Here is a 27,764-nt window from a genome sequence, read left to right on the forward strand (position 1 = left end):
CCAGAAATTAAAAAAAAAAAAAAAAGAGCCCCTATCAGGACCTCCAAAGACCAGGATGACAGAGTGAACCTCGCCTGCTCCAACCCACCCCCCCTCTGACCCTGAAAACATAATAACTATTGCTCCAGGGCAAAACCCTCTACAGTAAAGGATTGGGATCCCTAGAGGAAGGGCGTGGCTAGGGCCCTGTCTCAAAATGGGTAGAAAGCAGACTACAAAGACTCTGGAGACCTACTATCCTCAGAGAGAGGAACCAAACTCAGAGGGAGACAATGTGGACTCCACACCCACAGCTGAAACATCAACAGGGAACCGGTCCCAAGCACAGAAAGCTCTCCTAGATGAGATCAAAAGGAACTTTGAAAGCCTAATGAGAGAGATAGAAGACAAAATGAATAATTCTCTCAAAACCAAAATAGCAGAATTAGAAAAACATTATAATAAAGAAAACATCTCTCTAAAAAGAAAAGTGTATGATATGGAAAAGGACCTCCAAAAATTAATCAAGGAAAATGATTTGCTAAAAACTAGAATCAACCAAATTGAAACAAATAACTCTATGAGGAACCAAGAATTCGTCAAACAAAACAACAAGAATGAAAAATTAGAAAAAGAGGTAAAATACCTCAAAGATAAAATAACTGACCTGGAAAACAGATCCAGGAGAGATAATCTGAGAATCATAGGCCTACCAGAAAATCATGATAAAAAATGAGCCTGGACAACATTCTCCAAGAGCTCCTTAAGGAAAACTGCCCTGAGATACTAGAACCTGAGGGTAAAATAGAAATTGAGAGAATCCACCGGACACCTGTTGAAAGAGATCCCAAACTGAAAAGTCCTTGAAATGTTGTGGCCAAACTCTGGAACTACCAGATAAAAGAGAAAATACTTCAAGTGGCCAGAAAGAAACAATTCAAATATCGAGGGTCCACAGTAAGGATCGCACAGGATTTGGCAGCCTCTACACTGAAAGATCGGAGGCAGTGGAATACAATTTTCTGGAGGGCAAAAGAGCTCGGGTTACAACCAAGGATCACATACCCAGTGAGACTGAGCATATTCTTCCAGGCAAAGAGGTGGTCATTCAATGATATAACAGAGTACCAGACCTTCCTGATAAAAAAGCCAGAACTCAATGGAAAATTCAACCTCCAATTACGAGATGCAACAGTGACTTAGAAAGGTAAACAAGGAAAACACACACACACCCTGCTATTTGATAAGAGCAAACTGGTTATAGACAAGTAGAGGGTATGAGTATAAAATATACAAAATGACAATTAAAAAAAATCTTATTAAGGGCTACAAAGGGACTGCAATGGAAGAAAGGAAATGAAGTGGAAAAGGGTAAATTATGCCACACAAAGAGGCATAAAAACAGTATAGCCAAGGAAAAGAAGGGAGGGAGATGGGAATCATATGAGCATTTCCCTCATTGGTTCTGGTACAAGGAGGGAATAACAACCAGTTAAGCATAGGACTCCATGGAGAAGAAATGCAAAAAGCATCATTTTAGAGGGAAAGAGGGAAGGGAGAGAAGCTTAGCATGAGATTTGTTCCTGTCACTCTTGGTGCAAAGAAGAAATAACATACTTCATTAAGTATAATAATATCCTACAGGCAGTAGGAGGGGGAAAGGGCTATGAAAGGGGGGGGGTTAGTAGGGAGGGAAGAAGTAAGGGGGAAAGGGAGGAAAAGGGAGGAGGGCTGATAAGGGAATACTGAGGGAGGCAGTGGTCAAAAGGAAAACTATTAAGGGGGGGAAGGGAGAAGAGGGGAAAAATATGAACATTAATAGGGGAGGGAATAGGATGGAGGAAAAGAAACAGATAATCATAACTGTAAATGTGAATGGAAGGAACTCTCCCATAAAACAGAGACGGATAGCGGAATGGATTAGAAATCATAATCCTACAATATGCTGTTTACAAGAAATACATCTGAAACAGAGGGAGGGATACACACAGGGTAAAGGTAAAAGACTGGAGTAAAATATATCATGCCTCAGCTAAATTAAAAAAAGCAGGGGTAGCAATTCTTATCTCAGATAAAGCAAAAGCAAAAATTGACCTAATTAAAAGAGATAAGGAAGGAAACTATATCCTGTTAAAAGGCACCATCGAGAATGAAGCAATATCATTACTTAACATATATGTACCAAGTGGTGTAGCATCCAAATTCCTAGAGAATAAGGTAAAGGAATTAGAGGAAGAAATAGATAGCGAAACTATACTAGTGGGAGACCTTAATCTCCCCCTCTCTGAACTTGATAACTCCAACCTCAAAATAAACAAGAAAGAAGTTAAGGAGGGAAACAGAATTTTAGAGAGGGTAGGTATGATTGATCTCTAGAGAAAACTGAATGGGGATAAAAAGGAATATACTCTCTTCTCAGCGGTTCATGGCACATACTCAAAAATTGACCACATTCTAGGGCATAAAAACCTCACAATTCTATGCAGTAAGGCAGAAATATTAAATGTATCCTTCTCAGATCATGATGCAATAAAAATTATATGCAATAAAGGACCATGGAAAGACAGACTAAAAACTAACTGGAAATTAAACAATTTAATCCTAAGGAATGACTGGGTCAAACAAGAAATTATAGAAACAATCAGGAATTTCATTCAAGAGAATGATAGTAATGAGACAACATACCAAAATTTGTGGGATGCATTAAAAGCAGTTCTTAGGGGAAGTTTTATATCCCTGAGTGCATACATGACTAAATTAGAGAAAAGGGAGGTCAACGAATTGGGCATGCAATTGAAAAACCTAGAAAAAGAACAAATTCAAAATCCCCAATTAAATAATAAATTAGAAATATTGAAAACCAAAGGAGAGATTAATAAAACTGAAATTAAGAAAACTATTGAATTAATAAATAAAACTAAGAGCTGGTTTTATGAAAAAAAAAAAAACCAACAAAATTGATAGACCCTTAGTCAATATTATAAAAAAAAGAAGAAAACCAAATTATAAGTATCAAAAATGAAAAGGGTGAATCTACCTCCAATGATGAGGAAATCAAAACAATAATTAGGAATTATTTTTCCCAACTGTATGCACATAAATTTGACAATCTTAGGGAAATAGATGAATATTTACAAAAATACAAGTTGCCCAGATTAACTGAAGAGGAAGTAAATTACTTAAATAACCCATCTCAGAAAAAGAAATTGAACAAGCCATCAGTCAACTCCCTAGGAAAAAATCCCCAGGGCCAGATGGATTTACTAGTGAATTCTATCAAATATTTAAAGAACAACTGATTCCAATACTCTACAAACTATTTGGGAAAATTAGTTAAGAAGGAGTCCTACCAAATTCTTTTTATGACACAAATATGGTGCAGCAGCAAGCACCCCAGCGTCCCCAGGGTGGCTGCCAACACAGGCTCTTAGATCTGCTTTGTTAAAGGAAAGCAACTCAAAATTGGTTAACAAGCTTACTTTAATCAGTCAAATATGTATCATTTACCTAGTTCAGGGGAAAAAGGTCAGCACCCCAAACTTCAGAGTATACAGACAGAATTATCAAGACAGAGAAACAGATCAAGTAGACAGGTTTCCAAACTGTCCAACCATTACATCCATACCAAATCAACATCTGGGTTTTTCAAAGCCGGAGGACTCTCAACAACGGCTTCCCAGAGTCTCATCTGATCAAATCACAGAACACTTCTCAAAGTGAGCCCCAAGTGAGGTTTTATGTCCTCTTTCCCATTTTTCATCCCATCTGATACAATCCATCTTTATAACTTGACTAATGTATAATGTGAAAGTATTTACAGATCCTATACTTAACTATATGCCGCCATGGTGGGGGTGGGGAGGGAGGGGGACAAAATGTGAAACTAAGGAATTGTGGAATTGAATCCTGTAAACTAAAAGTAAACAAACAAATTTTTTAAAAAAGAGAGAAAGAAGAGGAGGAGGAAGACTGATGAAAATGACCACAGGCCTTAGAAGGCCCAGCCTGACATTTACCAACTGGCAATTTTTGCTTTTTTCTAAATAACCCTGGCTCAGGGTTCTAGAGAAAACATTTAGCACCTTTCTTTTCCTGCTGTTACTTCAGCCCTGGTGTGGATGTCCAAGCGATGTCACAAGTGAGCAGAGGGAGGCCTAGAGAGATGAAAGGCTCAAGGCCACAGCCTCACATGCCTCCAAGTCAAAACCCAAGTTCAGGTCTTTTCACTCAAAGACCAGGGTCATTTCTACTATACCATAATGCTTCTTGTTCAAAAAGATGAGGACAGGACATTTAATACTATGAGGCTCATTAACTTGCACACCCATTTAATCCAACTGGAGTGAAGGGGCCAGAGTCTTAGCTCTGGAGTCAGAGGACCTGGACCACCTATGTGACCTAGGCCTCAGTCTTCCCATCCATAAAGCCAGGGGCTATACTGTATGGCCTCTGTAGGTTCTTCCAGCTGTGATCTTTTCAACCAAAGCCATATTACAAACCAAAAATGAAAAATGTGTTGGGCATCTCAACGTTTTCTTCCTCAAACATATAAAGATTTCTGCTTAGATGCAAGCATCATCCTTAATAAGAAAATCTCTGCCATTAATCAGAAATCCTGCCTACCCTCACACCTCCCCAGTCTCCAGCTGTGTATGCTGCTGTGAATCCTACAATCATCGGGGACAAAGCTTCAAGCAGACATCCACACCTCGTTACTGACGGAGTGACATGGGCGGACCTCCAGAGTCTCTGATACATCTCTAAGCCTGAATCAATTCTTATAGCCATCATCATATATGAAGCTGGTCTTTTCTTTTACCCAGAAGTCACTGGAATGGGGCCAAGGAGTAAAGGAGGGATGAGGCAGGAAAAATGCCTTCTATCTAAACCCAAAGGTGCAGCAATTGGCCTTTCCTCCAGAGGGCTGTGCTCCTGACATAATCCCACAACACAACACATGAGAGCTGCAGAAGGGGTGTTGCCTTAGTAACCGCAGAGGAGCAGATGCCACACTGCAGTCAGACAGTCCTCACCTGCATCCACACCTGCACTCAAGGTCCACTCAAGCAACCAACTTCAATCAACTGAGGTCTTCTTGTAGAGAAATGCTCAGCACGTATTCAACATATGTTCTTAAAAAATCAAGAACTGGCCCTTTCATAAAAGATCTGGCAGAGGGAAACAGATGAGGGATAGAAAAACACGGGGCTCAGTCCTGGCAGAGACGTAACTATGGCTGCAAGCTGTAGCCTTGTTATTCAAGTACTCCCGGACCCAAGACTAAGCCAGGACCAGGATCTTAGTGAAAGGGCCCTTTGGAGAACACACAGCTTTCACTTTCCAGAACACAATGGACACTGGGACACTCCCATTCAATGTGAACCAACTAGAAGAGCTTACACCTACACCATCACCACAACATTCTCACAGTAGAAAACAAGACTCTGGACTAATTATCCTGCAGACCACCTCAGGGGCAGAAATCATGCATTCAGTCAAACAACCCCCACCCTCCGACTGTGATACTCCTGAAGGGTTTGTTAATAGTGGAGAGATGCTATTCTGATAGGCAAAGCACCAATTCAACAGAAGCCCGAAGCTAGCAGGGTTGGGGACTGGTCCCCAATGCTCATAGCAACATGAAATGAGAATGATCATCCAGGACCTTACCCTTTCTACCGGAGAGCCAAAGCATGCAATGCCGGAACATAGCAGGGGCAGAGGGCATTGGCGTAAGGAAAGAGGACAAGGATAGGAGCAGAGAAATGACGGCTGGCGGACAAGACACAGAAATGGAGATGAAATGAATGCAAGCTTGTAGTCCTTGAAGCAAATCACCACCTTGGAGTCGGACTCGGCCTCCCCCTCCAACACAACTACGTCTCAAGTTTGTACATGAACTGCAGCCTTTAGTCTTGCAGACGTGCCCTGCAGAAGCACAATCCCTCTCCTGGATAAAGGAGATCAGCATCAGCAGCAGCCCAGAGAGACAAGCCAGCAGCAGCCCATTATTCTCCCCCTCGACTGATTTTATCCTTTAAATTTTTAATCGCCCACTGCTGCCTTGAAAGCTGCAGTCTTTTCCGCCACATCCATATGCTGCCATGGTGGAGGAGCCAGCCTACCCTGCAGTAGCAGCAGCCCCTCCTCAGTCAGCAGGCTCCCCCCGCCCTGGGCTCATCGTTTACGCAGTATCTGTGGCAGAAATATTCAAGGCGCCCAGCCAGCACCCCCCCCCCAGGATCCCTGCAGGTGGGACCATGAAAAGAAAGAATCTCTTCTTTCAGCTCACCCTGGAAATGGAAGGTTTTCTGATCAACAGTTATTGTGAAGGTGCTGTCGTCCTCATCGTCTATACCAATCACAGCTCCCTGTGAAACAAAGAGCAAAATCCCGATAAGACAGGCGGTGACATCAGCAACATCCCCAGCCACGACACCCCAGGAATGCTAAACGGCAAGGACGAGCCGGGAGCCAACGGCATCCTCTGCACAGAGGAAGCTGAGCCAATGGCTTTGTTTCAGGGATCAGAGCTACTCTCCAGATAAAACGAGGAGAAGAGATGTCTGAAAGAGGGGAGGGGATACAACAGAAAGATATGAGATCCCCAGTCTGCTTGGTTAAAACAGCTGTAACTAACTGGCAGCCAACAGAGACTTCTGGGGAAAGGCAGAGGGGAACAAGAAAGGAGGCTCCACAGCAAAGGCTCCCAAGAGAGTACCTTGAGGCCGTCAGGGAGTGAGGCTGACAGGGTTGGCCAAAGCAAAACTACAAAACAAAATCAACACTGCCCTAAAAGACCCATCAGTCAGAAGCACCCAGCTCCCAGCTGCCAGCCAGACAACAAACAGCATGTTTTTCAAAAAAGGAAAAAGAAATATGGACTAATTGGGGTTTTGGGGGAGAGAGAGAGAAGGGGAGTGGTAAGGAGACCGAAGGTAAAAAGTGTTGTGAGGGCCAAGGGAGCAGGGAGGCTGAGGTAGCTGAATTGCAGAGTCACTAGTTAAAGGCTTTTGGACCCTTGGCTACCCACACCCTGAGGGGCTCAGGGGAACACACACTATACTTCCTGTCTGGGGTCCACCTATCGTATGTCCCAAACAACATTTACTCAGATGCCACTTTTAATAGTCTTCAAATCACTTCAAATTGTACCATTTCTATCTCTATAACTGCCTGAGTACAGATAAGAGGACTGGAGAAGGTTATCTTCATTAGTCCCAGCGGCCGTGTGATCTCCTTGTCAGCGGCAGAGGAGGCCCCCACCGACTGGGGAATGGCTGAACAAGCTGTGTTACATGACTATGATGGAATACTATTGTGCTATAAGAAATGACAATCAAATTTTAGAGAAACTTGGGAAGACTTATATGAACTATTACAAAGTGAAGTCAGCAGAATCAGAACCAGCAGCAGAAAAGAACCTAATCACTTAACTCATGGTCCAGTCTCATATTTCTACCCCATCACCATATTGAGCATGGCTCCCACTGGTCTTAATCTTCATCTCCATGATGGCAAATGCCCAGATTTAGCAAATATACCCAACCCTCCTCTGTCTCTGGAGCCCCAGCTATCCATAGAATTGCCTACAGAGTGCTTCTTAACCTGTGGAAGAATGGTTCTTGAGCAGAAAAAGTTTAAGAAGCCCTGGCCTATAGCATATCAGCCTCTGTCCATGGAAGAGAGAGCTTCTTTTCTTTCCCTTAAACTCATGCCCCATCTTCTGAACTGCCCTATTAAGTCAAGGGCACCAACATCCTTACAATCACTCAGGATTGCAACTTCAATGTGGTCCTTGGTGCCCCCCTCACACTCACCCTTTACATTTGGCTCACTGCTAAAACACGTTGTTTCTGTCTTTACCTCTCTATTGTATGATCCTTTCTCTGCACTTACACAGCTATGACCCCCAACACCACCACCAAAAGGATCTTCCTTCAAACATCCATCTGACCACGTCTCTCTCTCTCTCTCTCTCTCTCTCTCTCTCTCACACACACACACACACACACACACACACACACACACACTCACTCTCTCTCTCTCTCTCTCTCTCTCTCTCTAACCATTACAACAGGCCATCATCATGTTCACCATAGTCCAACCAAACTGGTGGTTTTGTTTTGTTGCTACTCTACTTTCTACCTCAGTGCCTTCACACTGGCCATCCCCAACACCTAGGACATACTCCCTTCCCCAATCTGCTTCTTACAAGTCCTAGCTTCCTGCACCACAAAGCAGTAATCATCAAAACAATCTGGTACTGGCTAAGAAATAGAGTAGGTCAGTGGAATAGATTAGGTATACAATACACAGAAGTAAACATCCATAGTAATCTAGTGCTTGATAAACCCAAAGATCCAAGCTTTTGAGACAAAAACTCGCCATATGACAAAAATTGATAAGAAAACTGGAAATCAGTTTGGCAGAAACTAGGTATGACAACATCTGACACCATACACTAAGATTAGGTCAAAATGGGTACATGATTTAGACATAAAGGGTGATACCATAAGCAAACAAGATGAGTAAGGAAATTTTTATCTGTTAGATCTATGGCCAAGGAAAGAATTTAAGACTAAACAATAAATAGAAAGGATCACAGGAACTAAAATGGACAATTTTGATTACTAAATTTAAAATTTTTTGCACAAACAAAACTAATGCAGCCAAGATTAGAAGGAAAGCAGGAAACTAGGAGAGAAAAATTTATAGAAAGCTTCTCTCATAAAGGCCTCATTTCTCAAATACATTGAGAACTGAGTCAAATTTATAAAAATATAAGCCATTTCCCAATTGATAAATGAAGGACATGAGTAGGGAGTCTCTCAATGAAGAAATCAAAGATATCTACAGTCAATATGAAAAAATATTCCTAATCATTATTGATTAGAGAAATACAAATTAAAACTCTGAGGTACCAGCTCACACCCATCAGATTGTCTAATATGACAGAAAATGAAAATGACAAAGGTTGGAAGGGATGTGGAAATATTGGGACACTAATGCACCAGTGGTGGAGTTGTGAACTGATCTAAACATTCTGATAAACAATTTGGAATTTTGTCCAAAGGGCTATAAAACTGTGCATACCCTTTGATTCAGCAATACCACTACTAAGTCTGTATCCCAAAGAGATCAAAGGGAAAAAAAGACCTTTGTGTACAAAATAGCAGTTCTTTGTGGTGGCAAAGAATTAGAAACTGAGAGGATGCCCATCAATTGGGGAATGGCAGAACAAGGTGTGGCATATGACTATGATGGAATACTATTGTGCTGTAAGAAAGGACAATCAGGATAGTTTTAGAAAAACCTACGAAGACTTATACGAACTAATACAAAGTGAAGTTAGCAGAACCAGAAGAACACTGTACACACAAGTAACAGCAACATTGTACTATGAATGACTTAGTCATTCTGATCAATATAATTCAAGGCAACTTCAAAGGACTTAAGCTGAAAAATGCTATACACTTCCAGAGAGAACTGCAGTCTAAATACAGATTGAAGCATATTTTTTTCACTTTATTTTTCTTGTCTTTTTTTTTTACAGCATGGCTAAGAAGTAATATATTTTGCATGATTTCATGAAATGAACAAGATCACCTAAAGTTTGCTAGGCTCCCCTTCCTTGGAGTTTGTCCAAGCAAAGGCTGGATAATCTGTCACACAAGTAATGAGGATTCCTTTCATACCTGGGTTGGAGTAGGTAGCCACTGAAGCCCATTCCAACTCTCCGACACTGTGGTTCTGTACTGGCTACAATGCTCTCTGAAAGTTCACCAAACACTGCATTCTTGTCCACAACTTAGGGATATACTCTGAAAACAGCAGCACTCAATCAGTCATCAACTGGCAACCTGAGTGTCACTAGTAACTAACTGCAGATGTCAACAATATCACTTCAAGCTTTTTAAGGCCTCTTTCACACTTTAAAAATTGTTTCTGTTAACATTAGTCAAGTAAGAGCTGTCACTGAGGTAGGAGGCAAAAAACTGCAGGAGTGAAGAGAAACAGCATGTATTTCAAAAAGAAAACTGGATTAGAACAAGCAGTGCTTCAGAAATGGGAGAAATACTTGGCAACAGCCTGGATACATGAGGGGAGGCTGAGAAGCTGAGGATGTAGCAGGTTTTCGATCCCAGGTGACTTGGGAGGATGGGGGTGCCCTCAAAAGGAAAGATGAGAAGACTGGAGAAGGATAGTTCAATTTCATACACGTTAAAGTCTCACATATCTACAGGACATCCAGTTCAAAACGTCCAGGGTGCACTAAGCCATGGTGGACCAGAGCTTGGGAGAAAGACTAGGGCCAGAAACTGAGAATGATGAGCTAATTACAGAAAAGATTAGGGAAAGCTCAAGTGTGAGCTGAGATTTCACTGGTTAAAGGAATGATCTCTCCTGAAGCAATCCAATGATGCTTCTGAAATGTATAGTCTTAGACAGTAAGTCAGTCAGTCAGTCAACTAGCACTCATTCAGCAGCTACTCTGTACCAGGCACAAAGGGCTCACAATCTCATGGGAGGCAAGAGCCGCATACAAACGAGACAGATGGGATGAAGTGGGAAGGCACCAAGATCAAGGAGGGCTGGGAGAGGCTCCTGCAGGACATGGAATCTTAGCCGAGACCTGAAGGAAGCCCAGACCTAGGAGGCAGTACCAGCAAGTGGGGTGGCCAGTGAAAACATGTGGAGCCGGGAGATGGAAGAGCATCAGGAGGTTGGCCTCACAGGACCCATAAGAGCATGGATGGAGTCAGGTGGGAGAAGACTGGGAAGCAGGAGGGGCCAGGCTATTAAGGGCTTTATACTTGATCCTAGAAGCATCAGGAAGAGACCAGGATTTACTGAATGGCCAGATCTTCTGGGTGGAAGATGGACTGGATGGACTGGATGAGGGACAGCTGCCTAGAGCACTGAGGTTAAGTGGCTTGCCCACTTAGCTCACACATGTATCAAAGGCAGACTGTGAAACGTGGTATTCCTGGTTTACAAGCCAGCTCTCTACTACGCTGTGCCGATGATACAGAAGCTAATCAAACCCACGGAAACAGAGAAGGTTACTAAGAAAGAAAGAGGAAGAGCCTTGGCGTGCTTGCACACGTGGGAGTGACACGGATGATGACACAGAAATAGCAATGACAACGAGAGCAGCTTTCCACGTGCTCCACCACTCGATTCTCACAGCAGCCCTGTGATGTCTCACAGCAGCAATGATGTCTACAAATACCAAAAGGCCTCCAATGCAATGGGAAGATCTTCTAGGAAAGGCTCTCAGAGAGTCAAGGATGAGGCTGTGAAAGGGCTGCAATGTGCTTGTGTGAGCACAGAGAGAGTAAAAGCTGAGGCTCTGGGGACGGTTCCCTTGGCCGCATCACGCTACAGCATCTCGAGCACTGTGGTCTGTCGCTGCTTGGCAGGCCCCTGACCTAGGGCGAGTTCAGCGGACCTTCTCTGGTCTCTCTAGTCGTCCTGATTTCTGACAACCGCAAGTACATAACATCTGCCAGATGTTTATCTAATCAATCTACTAGCATTTACTTAATGTGTACTGTTACATCAAACAGGGCACGGACAGGCAACGAGGAGACAAAGACAAAAGCAAGACAGTCCCTGCCCTCAAGAAGCTTACAGCTTTCTAAGGAGAACAAGGAATTAATTCACAGAAAAGTAAATACAGGATATACACAGAATAAATGCAAAATGATGGGGGCGGGGGGGGGAGGCTAAAAACTGGGGGAATCAGGAAAGGCCCAGTAGAGATGGCTCTTGAACTGAACCCTGAAGAATAAATACAGAAATAAACAATTCAAGCTCAGAGGACAGCCTCTACCAAATCAAAGACGGAGGAAATGGAATGTACCACATAAGACAAGAAGAAAATAGATGAGTTTAGCTCAAATGGTTCATAAAGGGGAATAACATGAGATCAACCTAGAAAAATAGTCTGGAGCTAGACATCAAAGGGCTTCCAAGGAAAGAACTATCAAGGTCAGAACCATTCTTGGCAGGTGTGTGAAGGGCAGACTGGAGCAAGGAGACTGGATGCAAAAGAAACCAAACCAGGGTACTGTAGGGTTGGTTAAAGAAAGAGGCCTGGACAAGGCAGTTGGGCAGCACGGAGGATAGAGAGCTGGGCCTGGAGTCAGGAAGACTTGGGTTCAAATTTCAGCCTTAGACACTTACTTTGCTGTGTGACCCTGGGCAAGACACTTAATCTGTTTGCCTCAGTTTCCTCAACTGTAAAACGGGGATAATAACAGCAATGTAGTAAGGGTTAAAGGAGATCATATTTGTAAAGCACTTAGCACAGTGCTTGGCAGGTGATAAACACTTTTTTGGTGTTGTTCAGTCATTTTTCAGTCCTGTCCAACTCTCTGTGACCCCATTTGGGGTTTTCTTGGCAGAGATACTGGAGTAGTTTGCCATTTCCTTCTCCAGTTCATTGTACAGATGAGGAAACTGAAGCAAGCAGGGTGAAGTGACTTGCCCAGGGTCACACATTCAGTGTCTCAGGGCAGATATGAACTCATGAAGATGAGTTTTCCTGACTCCAGGCCCAGCACTGTACCACCTCACAGCCCCAGTAGGCTCTATATAAATGCTTACTTTCTCCCTGCCTCCCTATCCCTACAGTGGTGGCCATGACTGGAAAGAACACATTGGATGGGAAAAATGTTGGGGAAATGGAAATGACTAAACCAAGCTCATGACTGGCCATGGAAGGCAACAAAATCATTAGATGCTATGAAGGGAGACACTGAGGTTAGGGAAGTAAGTGACTGAAAGGATGATGTAACCGCCACAGAGACAGGGAAAGCAAGAAGGCTGAGTCTGGGGGAGAGGGGCAGGGGTTCTGTTGGGAACATTCTACAGAAACACAGGGACAGGGTGGCCAGCAGGCAGCTGCAGAAGCAAGACCAAAGGCTATCGGGAGGGAGATCAGGTCTGGAGTCAGCCTCCTAATGACTGTGAAACTCACAGAAGCAGATGGCACGGAGACAGAAAGAGCGCCAAAGGGCAGGGGCACCAATGCCCAACAGGAGGCAATACCATACAGAGTAGGCACTCCATCTCTGACTGGCCAGAAGGGTGAGGGAGCGATACAGATGGCTTTGTAAGAGAAGAGAGCACGGGCAGCAGCTGTTGTAAAGAGAACAGAAGAGATGACCAGAGAGAATGAGTGGCTAGAGGGCAGTAATGAACATCCATCTGCAGCTCACCCCATCAGCACGGTCGAGGGATGGGGGAGCTGGGCAGTCTGGTGTCCAATAACCTTCCTGAGGAAGCTCACTATTCTGCTCCTTTCATTGATTCACTGTGTGTTTCTACACGCTGGGACAACAACATCAGGCAATAGTGTGAGGCAACTAGGTGTGACACAATGGCTAGAATACAGGGCCTGGAGTCAGGAAGACCTGAATTCAAGTCCAACCTCAGATTTTTTTTTTGCCTCAGTTTCCTCATCTGTAAAATAGGGCACCATACTACAGAGTTATTTTGAGGGCAAAATTTATTCTGTTTATTCTGAAAAGCTTTTTGCAAACCTTAAAGTGCTATATGAACAAATGTAGGCTATTATCACTACTACTATTACTGTTATTAGTCCTCAAGCACAGCTCAAAGAATCACAAAACTTTAGCATGTGGAGATTTAGCAGCCATCTAAGCTAACCTACACCCAAAAAGAAATCCTTCCTGTATGCCAGACAAACAGTTATCTTGCCAGTGTGTACTGGGGCTGCTCATCCACCTCCATAGCAGCACCAGCCACACCCTGGTAAAAAACACCCCAGCAGTGAGTCCAGGGGATGTCTACACAGTCTACAGTAGCATGTGAAGACTTCCCCTGGAGGAATGGGCACATGAGCCACGAAGGTGGAGAAGCAGGTGCCATGGAAAGCCTGGAGTTTGGGCAGACATCCAAGAGCTGCCAGGATTCCCCACCATACCCAGGCCATCGCCAGTCGCCCTGACTTTTGTCCTGCCACTGATTTTCAATGACTTGGGAAGAGAAAGTGAGGCAGACGACTTTGTGCAGCTCTGCCTCACTTAAATCCAATTCATGCTCAAGTCAAGACATCACCCCGGATGTCAATGGTCCTTTTCGAAAATGAAGGCCACCAAGCTGTCTTGCCTCTGCTTAAAACCGTCGACGAAAAGGGGCTGGGGCCCCTCTAACTATTAAGAAGTGTTTCTGACATCAGTCTAGATTCTCCTCTCCGACACTTCTATCCACTGTTCCTAGTTTTGCCCCCTGGGGCCAAAGTAAAGGTACTGATGCCCTTCTGCAGAGGCCAGCCCTTCGAATACTAGCAGCCAGCAGCCAGCAGCCAGACACCCCTGAGGCCTTGTCCTCCAAGCCACCAGCTGCAGGCCCTTAAGATGACGCACGCGAGACAAGGACTCACTGTGCTCAGACACCCTTTCTAGGCGCTTGCTCTTAAATGATCCATCCCTGAACCTTCCCCAGTTCTATGTGGAGGAAGCCATTTTCTCTAAATGTCTTTTTGAACCTATGTTGGTTGAAGAGTTCTTTGTGCTCCTTGCCTCTTTAGCCCTCTAGGTGGCACAGTGAATGGTGCGCTAGGCCCGGGTCAAATCTGCTCTCAGACACATATTAGCTGTGGCCCTGGGCAAGTCGATCAACTCCTCAATTGTTAAATGGAAACAGCACCTACCTCCCGGGGTTATTGTGAGGATCAAATGAGATAACATGCCCGGCACACAGTAGGTGCTGACTAAATGCCTATTCCCTTCCCCCTCTCTCCTCATTGGAATTATTTCTCTTCAAGTCTTCAGAATTTCATTCTCGAGAGCTTATCCTATCTGGGCTGACTTCTCCAAGAGAATTTTAGAAGAGAGCTAGAGAAAAATCACAGAAGGTGCTGACTGGGCATCCACTACTATTCTATGTCCCATCATCTCAAATAGGTCCTCACTGCTGCAAGGCAATCCTGTCACACCTTTGCCCACATGCCCTCCCACTCACCACATCAAACTTTCCTAAACCGTTTATTCTTCTCCAAGCCTGCCAAGATGCTTCTCCTGCTTAGAGTAAGACTCAGCTTAGTCCTTCACTAACAAAGTCATTTGCCAAGAGCTCCCTCATGTTTCTTTTTCCTCATCTCACCTCACTCTGACATCTCCACCATCTCCTCCTGTACCTGTCTCACATGAAGAGGTGGCCCTTCTGGCCAAGGCAAATCCCTCTGTGTGTAGGCTTGATCTCACTCTCTCCTGTCTTCCTCAGCAGAATGCCTCCACTATCACCCCAACTTCTCTCTCTGATCTTCAATGTGTGTATGTACACACACACAACACACATACATACACACACACCCCTTGTTGATATACAGTTTTGTGCATATTTATTCTGTATGTACTGATATATGTACATGTTGTCTCCCCAGTTAGAATATAATCACTCTGTCTCCATATCCCTGGTGCCTAGCACAAAAAGTACTTAATGAAAGCTTGCTAATTTATAATAACCATCCCCAATCTTACCCAGGGGGATTCCTCCAGAGACTCCCATTCCTCACCTGTGCTTTCTGAACACGCCCAATGTACACAGTGCTGACTGATGATTTGGGGGCTCTCAGGGATATTAGGTCAGGGTCTGCTTCCCTGGAACTACCCAGCTCTAGCCCCTCATGCTCCATTTTCTCCCTGTTCCACAAGTCTCTTCCCTGAATCTAAAAGATTAAAAAACTTAACTGGCATAAATAGAAAAGGCTTACAGTTGGGTTAAAAAAACTCAATTTCACAAATAGAACACAGAAGAGGTAGGAAATGACAAGTCAGCATTTCAGCAGAAAGATCTAGGGGTCTGAGGGAACAAGTTCAATGAGTTGACAGTTCAAGACTGCAGCCAACAAAGCTAATGGGATTTTAACCTGCCTTGAAAGACTTTTCAGAGAGTGCAAAAAGGGTCAGGAAGAAACCTCTCATTTCCTTGATCTAAGACTCACTTAACAAGTGGCATCATCTCCTGTGTGAGATGGTAGTTTGAGAGGGCTGCCTGGGCCAATGTGACTAGACCACAGTCACATACCTAGGCCTGAACTGACTCCAAAGCTAGCTCTCTGTCCATCACACCACAGTGTCTTCTGGAAATAAGAAGATAATAATCCCAACATCTTCAGCCCTAACTCAGACACACTGTGTCTAGCTCTTAATCACTGGAAGAACTTCCAAAGGAGGGTGACCATGATGGTATATGAGGAACAGATAAAGCCTGGAGAAGAGAAGACTGAGGTGGGGTAGGGGGTGGGCAGGACAACTGTCCACAAATATCAGAATGCCGGTCACTGAAAAGAGAGATTTGGCTTGTTCTTCTTGGCCCAGAGGGCAGAACTGCCGTGGAAACAACAGCTAGAAGGTGAGACAGGCAAGCTGGAAACACTTCCCCAAGTGAAATGGGCTGCAAGGGCTAGATAACTGAGAGTCAAGTAGGTGGTGGATAAGTGTGCAGGCTGGACTAGATATGGCAGTCTCTAAAGCCCTGGCCAACTCAGATTCTGTGATCTGTCTCCCCTATCACATGCTTGCACAATCAATTTCTTATATGTAAATCCTACATAAAAAATGGAGGATTTTATGTTTGTCCATCTTAAATTTCATTTAGGATGGTCTGGGCCCGGGGTCCTTTGCCTGTTAAGATCATTTTTAATCTCAATTCTAGTATTCAACATATCAATTTTCCCTCCCTGTTCTGTGTGTCTCCTTCCAAATCAATGACAAAAATGACTGTCTAGGGAAAAGACCCCTGGGACACCAGACTATCTCCCTAACCACCAGACACTTCAGCTTGAGGTGCTGAGGGAGAGGAAAGGTTCACTTCCCAAGTCCTATTGATTCTGCCTCTGCAGTATCTTTTACATCCATCCTGTCTTGTCTGGTGACCGGGACACTGGCAGTATTCATTACTACCTGCTTAGACTACTGTAATCCCTTCTCTCATTCCTGCACTAACTCCATCCTTCATAGTGCTGCTGAAAGGCCTGGTCATGTCACTTCTCTGCTCAAACCCTTTCGATGGTTTCTGTCTTCCATTGTATATAGTTCAAGCTTCTCTCCTAGCATTCAAGGTTTTCCACCATCTTTCTCCAAGCTACCTTCCCAAGGTATTCTTCTTCTAATGATCTATCATATAAGGAGTTTACAATGCAACAAAGCAAGGATCCAGGCCCTGCCTCTTCACAGCCCTGTGTGTTTACAAAAGACATCTCCTGTCACTAGAATGGTCTCCCTCCACTGTTCCCCTCACTGACATTCTTCGATTCCTTTTAAGGCCTAGTTCAGATGGTATCTCCCCCATGAAGCCATCCTGCTACAGAGACAGACAGACTCATCTATCCTGTGACTTCTCACAGCATTTTATCTGGATCTCTTTGCTTTTACTGTATTTCCCCTCCAATTAATAGACTGCCAGACTCAGAGTCAGAAAGACCTGGGTTTGACTTGTCATGTATAGATGTTTGAGAGACATAGTTTCTGGGTAATCATTTTATTAATAATGCTAGCATACTATTAATAAAAGGATGGTCATTTGGCTGTCCTTCTTAGACCAAAGACCCCTCACGGAACCACTCAATGCCTAGATGCCGTTGGAAGAGTGGGTGTTCCTTAGGGTAGAACTCAACTCTGATTAACAAGTAATGAGAAGACTATTATACTGAGAGGTGGGCTCACTCTAATGAGCTACTAGGGCACATGACTGGGATCACTCAGTTTTAGTCCAACGGAATACCTGTACACTCCTATCATGTCTGACAAAAGGGAGAATCCTCATCTCCGCAGACTTGTGGGAGTAAACCACAGCAGCTGGAATCCATCAATGATCTGAGCTCCCCCTCTCAGGATCAGCACAGCACTTCAAACTCTGCCTGAATAACCAACCGGTATGGGTTGATTTCTGAATGAGGAAGTAGAAAAGGGGAAACTTTGGTCCTAATTCAGTAACTGGTTATTAAATACAAGAGAGAAATCATTTCTCTCAGATCCTTACTGGCCCCTATGCAAAGCCCTTTACCCCTTTGCTCCTCAGATTCCTCACCTGTAAAACGAGGTCCCAAGAGGACTGACTCCAGGTCAGAAGGCCTGGCTTCCAACAGTGCTTCACACACCTACTGGCTGTATGATCTGGCCAAGTCCCTGAGCCTCTATGTGGCTGCACAAGGCCTCTCTCCTCGATTCCAGAGCTTTGTTTCCAACTGGCCAGATGTCTCCACCTACATATTTCTTATGACAGTTCATCAAAACACCATAGAAAAGCTCTTTGGACTTAAGCTAGAAGAAAAATGGGCTCAAATTCTGCCTACACTTACTGGCAAATCATTTAACCTCTTAAAACTCTAAATCTTGTTGAGCATCAGTTTCCTCATTTGTATTTCCTGATTTTTCCCTTTTTTCCCCCTTGTCTTTAAAAAAGCCCACTGGTAATATGGGATGGCTCTCTGGCAGGAGGGATCCTGGGAAAAATTATGATGATGCAAAAAATAAAAGACATCAGTAAAAAATATATTTAAAATATATAGAGTCGAGCCTTCTGATACCATATGTGACAGCAATGTGCACAACCTGCAATTTGTTCATGAGGGAAGTCATCTTGTCCATATCTTATAGCTTAGGACTTACCTGAGACTTCAGTGAGACTACACAACCAGCCCCATAGTCACAATTGGTATCTAGACAACACCAAACTGTATTCCTGAATAATCAAGTTATACAGAGGTCATTGTTTTTGGTTTGAGGTCTGTGGATTATATTAAAGGCGAATCCTAGAAACTGATTAAAAGGAAAAGTTTGCCATCTGCAAGATTAAGCTCATCAGAAATCACATCAATTTCTGAGTATGAAGACCAAACTATTTCATTTCTGCCACCTAGAGTACTTCTAGAGCAAGTACAATTATTTGAAAGATCAAACTAAAACAACACTTAGAATATATCAACTCCACCTGCCCCCACTCCTGTCTGTCTAAATCAACTACAGCTGAAAGAACTCCGTACTGGGGTCAAACTCCAGCCCTGTTACTTGTGAAGAGCATGACCTTAAGAAACCACTCAACCTCTCTTGGGGCTGTGGTTTCCCATTTGTAAAGTGAGAGGGCTGGACTTGATAGACTCTGAGGCCCTGACCTTTTTTTTGGAGGGCAATTAACTTGGCCAAGGTGACATGGCGACAGAGAGAGAGAGAGACAGAAAGGCCCTGGGAGCCCAAACCCCAATCCTGCTACCTGTTCAGTCACCCAGAGACTCAGAATGCTACTGAAGAAGGAGAAATGGAGGTTCTGGAAGCAGCCTTGGAGCCCATCTAGGCCAAACCCTTCATTCTACAGAGGAGGGATCTGAGGCCCAGGGGGCGAAGGCACTTGCCCAAGGTCACACACAGTGCCTGAGGTGGGCTTCAAACCCACCTTTGAGCCTGACCCCCATCTGGGCCTTAGTTTCCTCATCTATAAGTCAGGGTCCTGGACTAGGTGGCCTCTAAGCTCCCTCCCAAGTCTAAATTTACAGTCCTATTGTCCCATGGGCAAATCATGCAGGCAGTCACGGCTACATCTGCTAAGAAGCCTTGCCCCATCCTCCAACCACAGTGTGCTCATTATTAAATGTCAGCATACTTTGTACACCTTTGAAATGTCTGCATTCTAATTTGTACTACACTCATTTGTGTACCTAGGAACTCAGTCCTATCTCAGATTCTTAACAGGTATTCATTATTTACTCTGTACCAGGGGCTGTGATAAATGCCAGGGACACCCCTGCCCTCAAGGAGCTAACATTCTATGGAGGGAGACACCATGCGAACAACTGATTCCAGAGAGTAGATGGAAGGTGATCTCAGAAGGAATACAGCAGGAGTAGGGAAGACTGGAAAAGGTCTGAGTAATAGGAGGTGAGTCTAGAAGGAAGCCAGGGAAGCCAAGGGTCAGCAGCAGGAAAGAGGAAGAACATTCCAGGCACAAGGGACAGCCAGGGGAAAGGCAGAGATGGGAAAGCAAGAAGGCCAGTGTCACTTGAGTGGAGAAAAATAAAATGTAAGAAATCTGGAATGGTGGGAAAGGGCCAGGCTCTGACACCAAACCGAGGGGTTTTGCTGCTGGATCCTGAAGGTGAAAGAACACCAAAAGCCTCCTCCTAAATCACTCTGGCAGCTGAGCAGAAGATGGTGAGTGTATTTTCTCCAGCATATTATGTCCTCCACCTAGTAGTGAAATACACAGCAGACTTATTTAACAAGCATTGAGAAAATGGAAAGGACAAGAGGGCTAAGCTTCTATTAACTGAAGAATAATATAATAAGTATTGCAAGCCACCCCAAGGTTAAAACCTTAAAAAAGGAAAGTGTAAGAGAAGTTTCTGCTTAAACCAATTTTATGCATTAAATCAGAATTTTTTACTACCACAAACCTAAAACTCTTAGGCCAGAATCACCCAAAATCATCAGATGCCTTGGAACAAGACTCCAGCACTTCTCTTCAAAACCATTTAAGAGTTTAATTCAACCATTTCAATCAGTTATCAAGTTCTTTTTATGTGAAAGGCACAACATGCACCATGGTCCAGCATAACCGAGGGATTTCTGCAGTTCCCCACTCATCAGATTTCAGACTACACCTCCAATTACAGGAGATCCTGACCCTGATACACAGCTGCAGGGGCAGTGAGCTGGGCCAGAAATGAGGACCATCTGTGTTCCCATCCCACCTGACACTGCCTCAATGCTCTGCTTGGCCAGCAGAGGTAAGCTGTGGAGGGAGGTCGAGCAGCAACAAAACCAAGCTCTCTGACACACTCACAGGAAAAATGTCTTCATGTGATGCCATTCTGAAGACAACAATGAAAATGGAAAGAATTTCCCCTCTCCTCCCCCAGCCAAAGGAAAAACCCCACAAAACAAAACGTAGATAATTACAGTGACAAAACTTGGCCCCAGAGAAGTAGGAAAAAGAGGCCCTGCCATTTCCCACTGAGGAGGAGGTACTTCTAGAGCTGCCATTTTGGGAACAGGCCCAGGCTGATTATGCTTCATACCCATCCCAACTGTGCTTCTAACTCCAAGGACTTTGCTATCCCCTGCCATCCCATTGTCAGCTCCCTCAGTGTGCTGCCTTTCCCCATTACAATGTAAGTTCCTTGAGGGGAGGGGCCAAGCTCATTGGCTTAGCTGGTTTTGTTTATATGTGCTCATCAACCTGCCTTGTTCCTTTGTAGGGCCAGGATGATGATGATGATGATGGTGAATGATAGGCAACATTTTATAAAGCACTTGACAAAAAGTATCTCATTCTACCTCGTAACAAGCCTGGAAGGTTGGTGTTAGCATTCTCTTCTTATTACAGATGGAAAAACTAAGGTAGAGAGAAGTGAAGTGCATTGGTCTGGGTCACAGGGCTCAGCGCGCCGGGGTCAAAGGGAATGTCTGAGGCAGAATTCAAACTGCAGTCTTACTGAACCACCAGCTGCCCCAGGACTGTGGGGGTGGAATAACAGCTGAAAATCACAGGGAACTTGAAGTTTTTCCAAACACTTTCCCTGTCTCCTCTCACCATCAGACTCAGCTGATAGGCTCAGTTTTTGTGAATGGCTTTTTTCCTTCCTTTCTTTATCCTCTGTTATAACAAGAAGAAGGCTCTCTGGGGAGAGGGGGAGAGAGGGACAGATTTGGGAATGAAGGCAATGTTGTAACGGTAAGGGAATTCGAGGACCTTCCCTGCCTCTTACTAGGCCTGTGGGAATTTGAAGATCTTTCCTGACCCTTAAGAGGCCTGTGTGATCACATGGAGCCCATGATGGGAGGAGCATACTGAATGGGTGGAGAGGAAGACTCAGAGGGAGATAGAGCTGGAAGCGTGCAGGCAGAGCAGCTAGCATGAGAGAGGGAGGATTTTTACCTGGAGGAACTTGTTTTGGGGGGAGGCCTAACGGAGGAAAGGCTTAGGGATATTTATGTATAGATTTCTTTGTTACTATGATGGATTTGGCTTACTTGGGTCTGAATAAATTTGAAAGGGAAAAAAAAGCATGTCATGTGCTTAGCAGAACAAAAGGGAGGATTCAAAATATGAAACAATAAATTTTCATTTCAAGAAAGCCTATATGATAAATAATACTCATGCTGAGAACTGTCCTTTTCTTTGCTTGCTTGTGAGTTCTCTTTTGCTCTCTGCTGTGTGCTTTTTTACTCTGTTCCTTTTTCCCCCTCTCCCCCCCAACCTCTCCCTTAAGGCCACAATAAAGTTTAGATATGTGAAAACCACATCTTTTAATGAGAAGTTCCTCACCTATATTAAGACAAACCATTTCATCTGAGGAGAACACAAATTATTAAAGTTTTTCCTTACATTGAGCCACAACCTAGCCCCTATAACTTCCAACCACTGGTCCTAGTTCTCTCTGCTACCCAAAAGAAAAAGTCAAATCCCTCTACTTTAAAATAGTCTTCCAAATATTTCAGCTGCCTCTCATCACACCCATCCCTCCCAAGGCAAAGTTTTAAGAGCCCTCCCCATTTTGGCCTGACTCCTTTAAACAGGCTCCATATTAATCCCTCTCTCAGATTCTGGACCCCAGAACCAAATATGATTTGACCAGAACACACAACAATTCCAATATCGCTGTTCATGTTCTGTACACTACACTTTCAAAAATGGTCTTCATAGAATGCAAGCTCCTGGAAGGCAGAGCCCCTCCTCATGATGCCTCTGTCTCCTCAGCATTCAGCACAGGCAGCCCCTAATGCTTAATGAACAGGATTCGTCTTTTTGTAAGCCACGACCAGCCAGAGTCCAAGCCTATGGACTTGACTAAATCTCCAAGAACATTCCCATATCAGTCACTACCATATGACATCTTTTCCATCCTGCACTTGATTAACCTAAGCGCATGACTTACTGCAATTAAAATGTCATTGTTTCCTGACCTGTTAACATCTTATTAGATGTCATTTCTACCATCTGATCCATTAGTGTCTTCTCTTGGTTCTTTCACTCATCAATTTAATAAGCAAGCCACTGATCTCTAACAAGTCTAAAAGAGAGCTCACCCCCCTTGAAACCTCTCAGTCCTCCACACCTGCCATTTTCTATTGAGGGAACTACTATCCTCTCCATCCCCGGGGTTTGCAAGCTCAGTCACACCCTCGTTTCTCTCTCTCCCTCAAATCCAGTCAATGATCAAGTTCACAATATCCCCTCCCCCCATTTCTCCTTCCTCCTCAAGCCTGCCCACGCCACTGCTCTACACTAGGACTGTGCCATAACCTTGGTGGCCCTGCTTCCCGTTTCTCCCCTCTCCAATCGATTTTCCAGAGAGCTGCCCGAATAACTCCCTGAAGCACAGGTCTGACCACAGGCCACACTCCTGACCCAAAATCTTAAGCAGCTCCTTAGTGCCTATGGGATCCAATGCAAGCTCTGTGGACACTGAGGGCCCAGACTCAGTCTATAATGCTCCCCTATTCATCCTATGCTCTAGCCAAGCAGGCCCAACTGCTCTTCTCTGAACTGGGCGTACCATCCCCTGCCTCCAGGTCCTTTGCAAAGACTGTCATCTATGCCCAAAATACATTCCTTCCTATTCTTCACCTCTTTAGAGAGAGGAAATACTCTAAGGTTCAATGTAGCATGATAACAGGACACAACAGTGTCAATGCCCAACAATGCCCTGGTAGCACTGAAGGCAGGATACCAGCTCTAGGACACCACATACTCTGCCATGTCCTTCCAGGCACCAGCTATTGCTGTTGCCTTGGTTTCCTTGGCATCTTAGCTCAGTCACTTGCACAACCAGGCCCTTGATAAGTGCTCTTACTGCCCTGAACCCTATTTCGATTCCTGACATTATGTGGAAACCCACACCACATGGCCCGTCCTGGCCAGGCCACTGCGATCTCTCCTGCTTCTGGCACTGCCCCATCACCTTTTCCAGTCATCATCTACATGACAGTCCCTTTGACACCATTCCTCAAGTGATATGCTGACCATGACTGCCAAGGGGAATCCCTGACAAACAAGGGCTCTAAGAACACATAAATCCCCAAACTGGAGGGTTAGAAGGGACCCCAGAGCAGCCCTGCACCCAATGAAGGAGCGTCCTCAAGTGCTCAGCTAGTCTCTGCTTGAATATTTCCAGTGAGAGAGGACTGTGCTATGAAGAAAATGGTTGGTTCCACTATTGCAAGTTCTATTTATTGATTATTAAGGATCTACTCATTATTTCTGTAACCCTTCTCTTTAAAAAAAAAAAGGGTCAGAAATGCTTTAAGGGTCATTTGGATTTATCCCCATCACTGTGACTCTGCCCCCTCTGATGCCTTGTGCCTCCTCCCAGGAGAGAAGCGTGTTTTGCCCCACTACTGTGGCAAATGATCTCAATTGCTGTCTTTTTAGTATTGTTTACATAGCTGCACAGTGCTCTCCTAGCTCTGCTGAGATCACTAGTCATTCATTCACACAAATCCATCCAAGTTTCTCTGAATTCTGGATAGTTCTCATTTCTTCAATATGGAATTCATATTCCATCATATTGATGGACCTCTGTTCATTCAGCCATTTCCCAACCAGGAAGCACCTTTAAATAATACTTCACCATTTACAACCCTGAAAGGAAGGTGAGACAAGCATCATGATCCTCCTATCTAACCTGAGAAATCAGATCAAAGAGGGAAGTGACTTGGTTAGGGTCACCTGGAGATGAGCTGCTGAGCCTGAACTCAAACCCAATCTTTGCCTCTCAGTTTAGCCCAGCACCTGGCACACAGGAGGTGCTAGAGAGATGTTTACTGACTGCCTGATTCATCATCAAGTTTGGGGAAGTTTATCCTCACCAGGGTTATTAGGTATACACTTCAAAAAACATTAAAGTGAACAAACATTAAACACCTAGCATGTACAAAAAGAATGTCTTTAAGATCAATGAATGAAAGACATGATCAGAATAACAACAACCTTTCAAAACCCTAGGCATGTCTGATGAGTCTCAGTGAGTCACATCACTTCGCCACCAAAGATTACTGCTGCTGCTGCTGCTGTTTTAACCTCTTGTTAAGATATCTGAAAACAAAGCATTTTTTCTCCCTCTGGTGGGCTCAATCTGAAGTCTCTTCTCCCTGACCTTACTCATCCAGTTGAGCATTTTTGCAGGAAACCTGATGGGACACTAAACCTAAAAGAAGATGGACAAGAGAAACAAGAAAAGGGCTATAAAAGAAAGGACAAGGGACCCAGATGACAGATGTGAAAGTAAGAATGAAAACCGTTTCCACCCAATCTGGAGGGCCCATCTGCAATGAAGGGGCTGCTGAGGGGGAGGACTCAGAGGACCTGACAAAACGCTCTGAAACCAGAGCATCCAGAACGCTCACTTTTTAGCTTTCTATGAAACTTGGCTTTCCCAAAAAGGAAAGAAAGTTACTTACTCGGAGTCTAACACAGCCTCTGCGGGAACCTCTCATCATTTTGTCCTTGGACTGAAAGAAAAACAAAAACATATCATAAAGTATTTATATTACAAAGAAAATTTAGCCAATTTAAAAAATTGTAAGCTAGATTTTTTTTTACTACAACCTATTTCAGAAGTATCTTGGAATAAAAAGACAAGATTTTAGAATTATCCCCCAAAATTTACAAAGAAATTTAAAATAAGGGTTTGAAACTACTCCTGTATCCTTCTAGACTAATATACTGTTCATAATAACAGGATGCTTTTTCTAACTAAGATTTTTACAAGGCACTTTCCTCATGACAATCCTGTGAGATCTCCATTTTACAAAGCAGGGAACTAATAAGGTTCAGAGACTTGAAAAGATGTGCCCAGGGATCACAATTTTAAGCAGAGACGGTGCTGGGGCTCAGACTCCAAATCTCTGACAATTTCAAGACATGCATAATGACATTAAAGTAAAACTTCAATTAAAGTCCGATGAACCAGGGTCTCAATGAGGTGGATTTCCCCACACACTACCAGAGAAAGAAGTGAATTATAGGGGCAGCTAGGTGGCACAGTGAGTAGAGCACCAGCCCTGGAGCCAGGAGGACCTGAGTTCAAATCTGGCCTCAGACACTTAACACACACACACACACACACACACACACAAACTAGCCATGTGACCTTGGGCAAGTCACTTAACCCCAACTGCCCTGCCCTCCCTCCTCCAAAAAAAAAAGCCAAAAAAAGGAAGTGAATTATAAGATAATAATCAAAACCAAAAACTTTTCAGGATATACACCTAACACCTGTAGAATTTTAATTTTAACATATCTATTGAGTATTACTATGAAAGAGGAAGCTTGACCTAGTGGATAGAGCTGGCCTTAGAGACAAGACCTGAATTCAAGTCCCACCAATGACATACACTCACTGTGTAATCTAAGGCAACTCATTTACCCTCTCCCAGGCAACTCTCTCAGACTAGAAAGATAAACACTACGGTCCCTGCCCTCAAGGACATCTTCTTTCTCCTAAATAGAATACAAAAGTAAGGTATAAAGATCCATAAGAAAGAATAGTTTCTGAGTGAAAAGGAATGGTAAGGGGGAAATCATCAGAGAAGCAGGGCTGTGAGGGATGGGAAGGATTTTCAACAGGCAGACACCTGAAGAGAGGGCATTACTGAGGTAACTGAAGACACTAAGGTGGGAAAGTCAGAGAATGACTGGGGGGCTGCTGAGTAGCCTGTTTGGGGGGAGCACAGAGGAAAGGAAGGGCAGGTCACAGGATGGATGGCCAGCTGGGAAGAGGAGATGGTGCCAGACTTCAGAGGCTGGTGATGCCCAGGCCAGGGAATGGGGGCTGAGGGCACCGATTTCTGCCAAAGGAAAAGAGGGGTTCTGCTTCCTCGTTCTATACTGCATTTGGTCTCCCCACTCTTCTCTAACACCCTTATAGGCGGTGTTCTTATGGAGGAAACCAGATCCTCAGGCTCAGAATCCTGCAGGCTCTCCCTGGAAACAAGCTGCCTCTTCCTCTCAACCTCCAGGCCTGCAGACTCCATGAAGCCAAGTCAGAAGTGCAGGGACGGGCCAACAGCCCATAGAAGATGGGAAAGCCCACAGCAAAAGGCTGCTCTCACTCCCACTCCCTTTTCTTCCTCAGGTAGACAGAAACAAAGGCAAAGAAGAGGGGAAAGCCTCCAGGGAGCTTCAGAAGGGGTAAAGCCTGGATATTTACAAACACTGGGTTTGTAAACACAAAGTCCAAGAAAGAAATCATAGAGGAAAAGCTGTCTATAACACCACCAATAATAATAACTCTTATCTAGTGTCTGAAGGTTTGCAAAGCACTTGACATCTGTCATTTGATCCATACTTGACAGATGAAGAAATTGAATCTGAAAAGAGTTAGTGACTGACTTGCCCAGCCAGGCGGTGTATGAGGCAGGATTCACACTCAGAGTATGCCACCTACCAGCGTTGTATCAGAGAACCTGGCACTGGAAGAGGCTTCAGAATTGGTTCTTCCCTGATCAGGAAACCTCTCTCACTGGGGCCAATAAGTGGTCACTTAGCTCCCTACTACCACAGTCAGCTCATCCCACCCGTGGACCATTCCAAGGGCAGGAAGTTCTGTCAGATATTTCTTACCCTTTCCTCCAAGTTCTGCCCTCTGGGGCCAGGCAGATCCAGTCTGGCTACCCCCACCCCAGCCCTTAAAGAGGTGAAAAAAGTCACTGAGAACAGCTCCTTGAGGACAGACTGTTCTCATCTTCACATCTCTGGCACTCTGCCTGGCACCTAGCAGGGCCAGAATGAAAGCGTGCTAAATTGAATTG

At 44.2% G+C, this 27,764-nt stretch overlaps 1 protein-coding gene across 9 annotated transcripts in view; it reads right to left on the minus strand.

Moving 5' to 3' along the window:
- Positions 1 to 27,764, minus strand: part of LOC138165352 (oxysterol-binding protein-related protein 9) — a 163,885-nt gene that overhangs the window by 107,199 nt on the left and 28,922 nt on the right. For 4 of the 9 annotated variants that reach the window (XM_069093597.1, XM_069093596.1, XM_069093587.1 and 1 more), the window contains exons 2-3: positions 25,413 to 25,463; positions 6,272 to 6,350 (exon numbers count right to left, since the gene is read on the minus strand). The exons of 2 other annotated variants lie outside the window; for them this stretch is intronic. In XM_069093597.1, the coding sequence (XP_068949698.1) occupies positions 6,272 to 6,350; positions 25,413 to 25,463 (130 nt within the window). The remainder of the gene's footprint in view (positions 1 to 6,271; positions 6,351 to 25,412; positions 25,464 to 27,764) is intronic. 3 more of the 9 variants (XM_069093589.1, XM_069093588.1, XM_069093595.1) reach the window with 2 other exon arrangements.

This window comes from Petaurus breviceps, unplaced genomic scaffold (genome assembly GCF_028583685.1).
Source record: "Petaurus breviceps papuanus isolate PSGF00001 unplaced genomic scaffold, PetGlider_PUasm1.0 208, whole genome shotgun sequence".
NCBI lineage: Eukaryota > Metazoa > Chordata > Mammalia > Diprotodontia > Petauridae > Petaurus > Petaurus breviceps.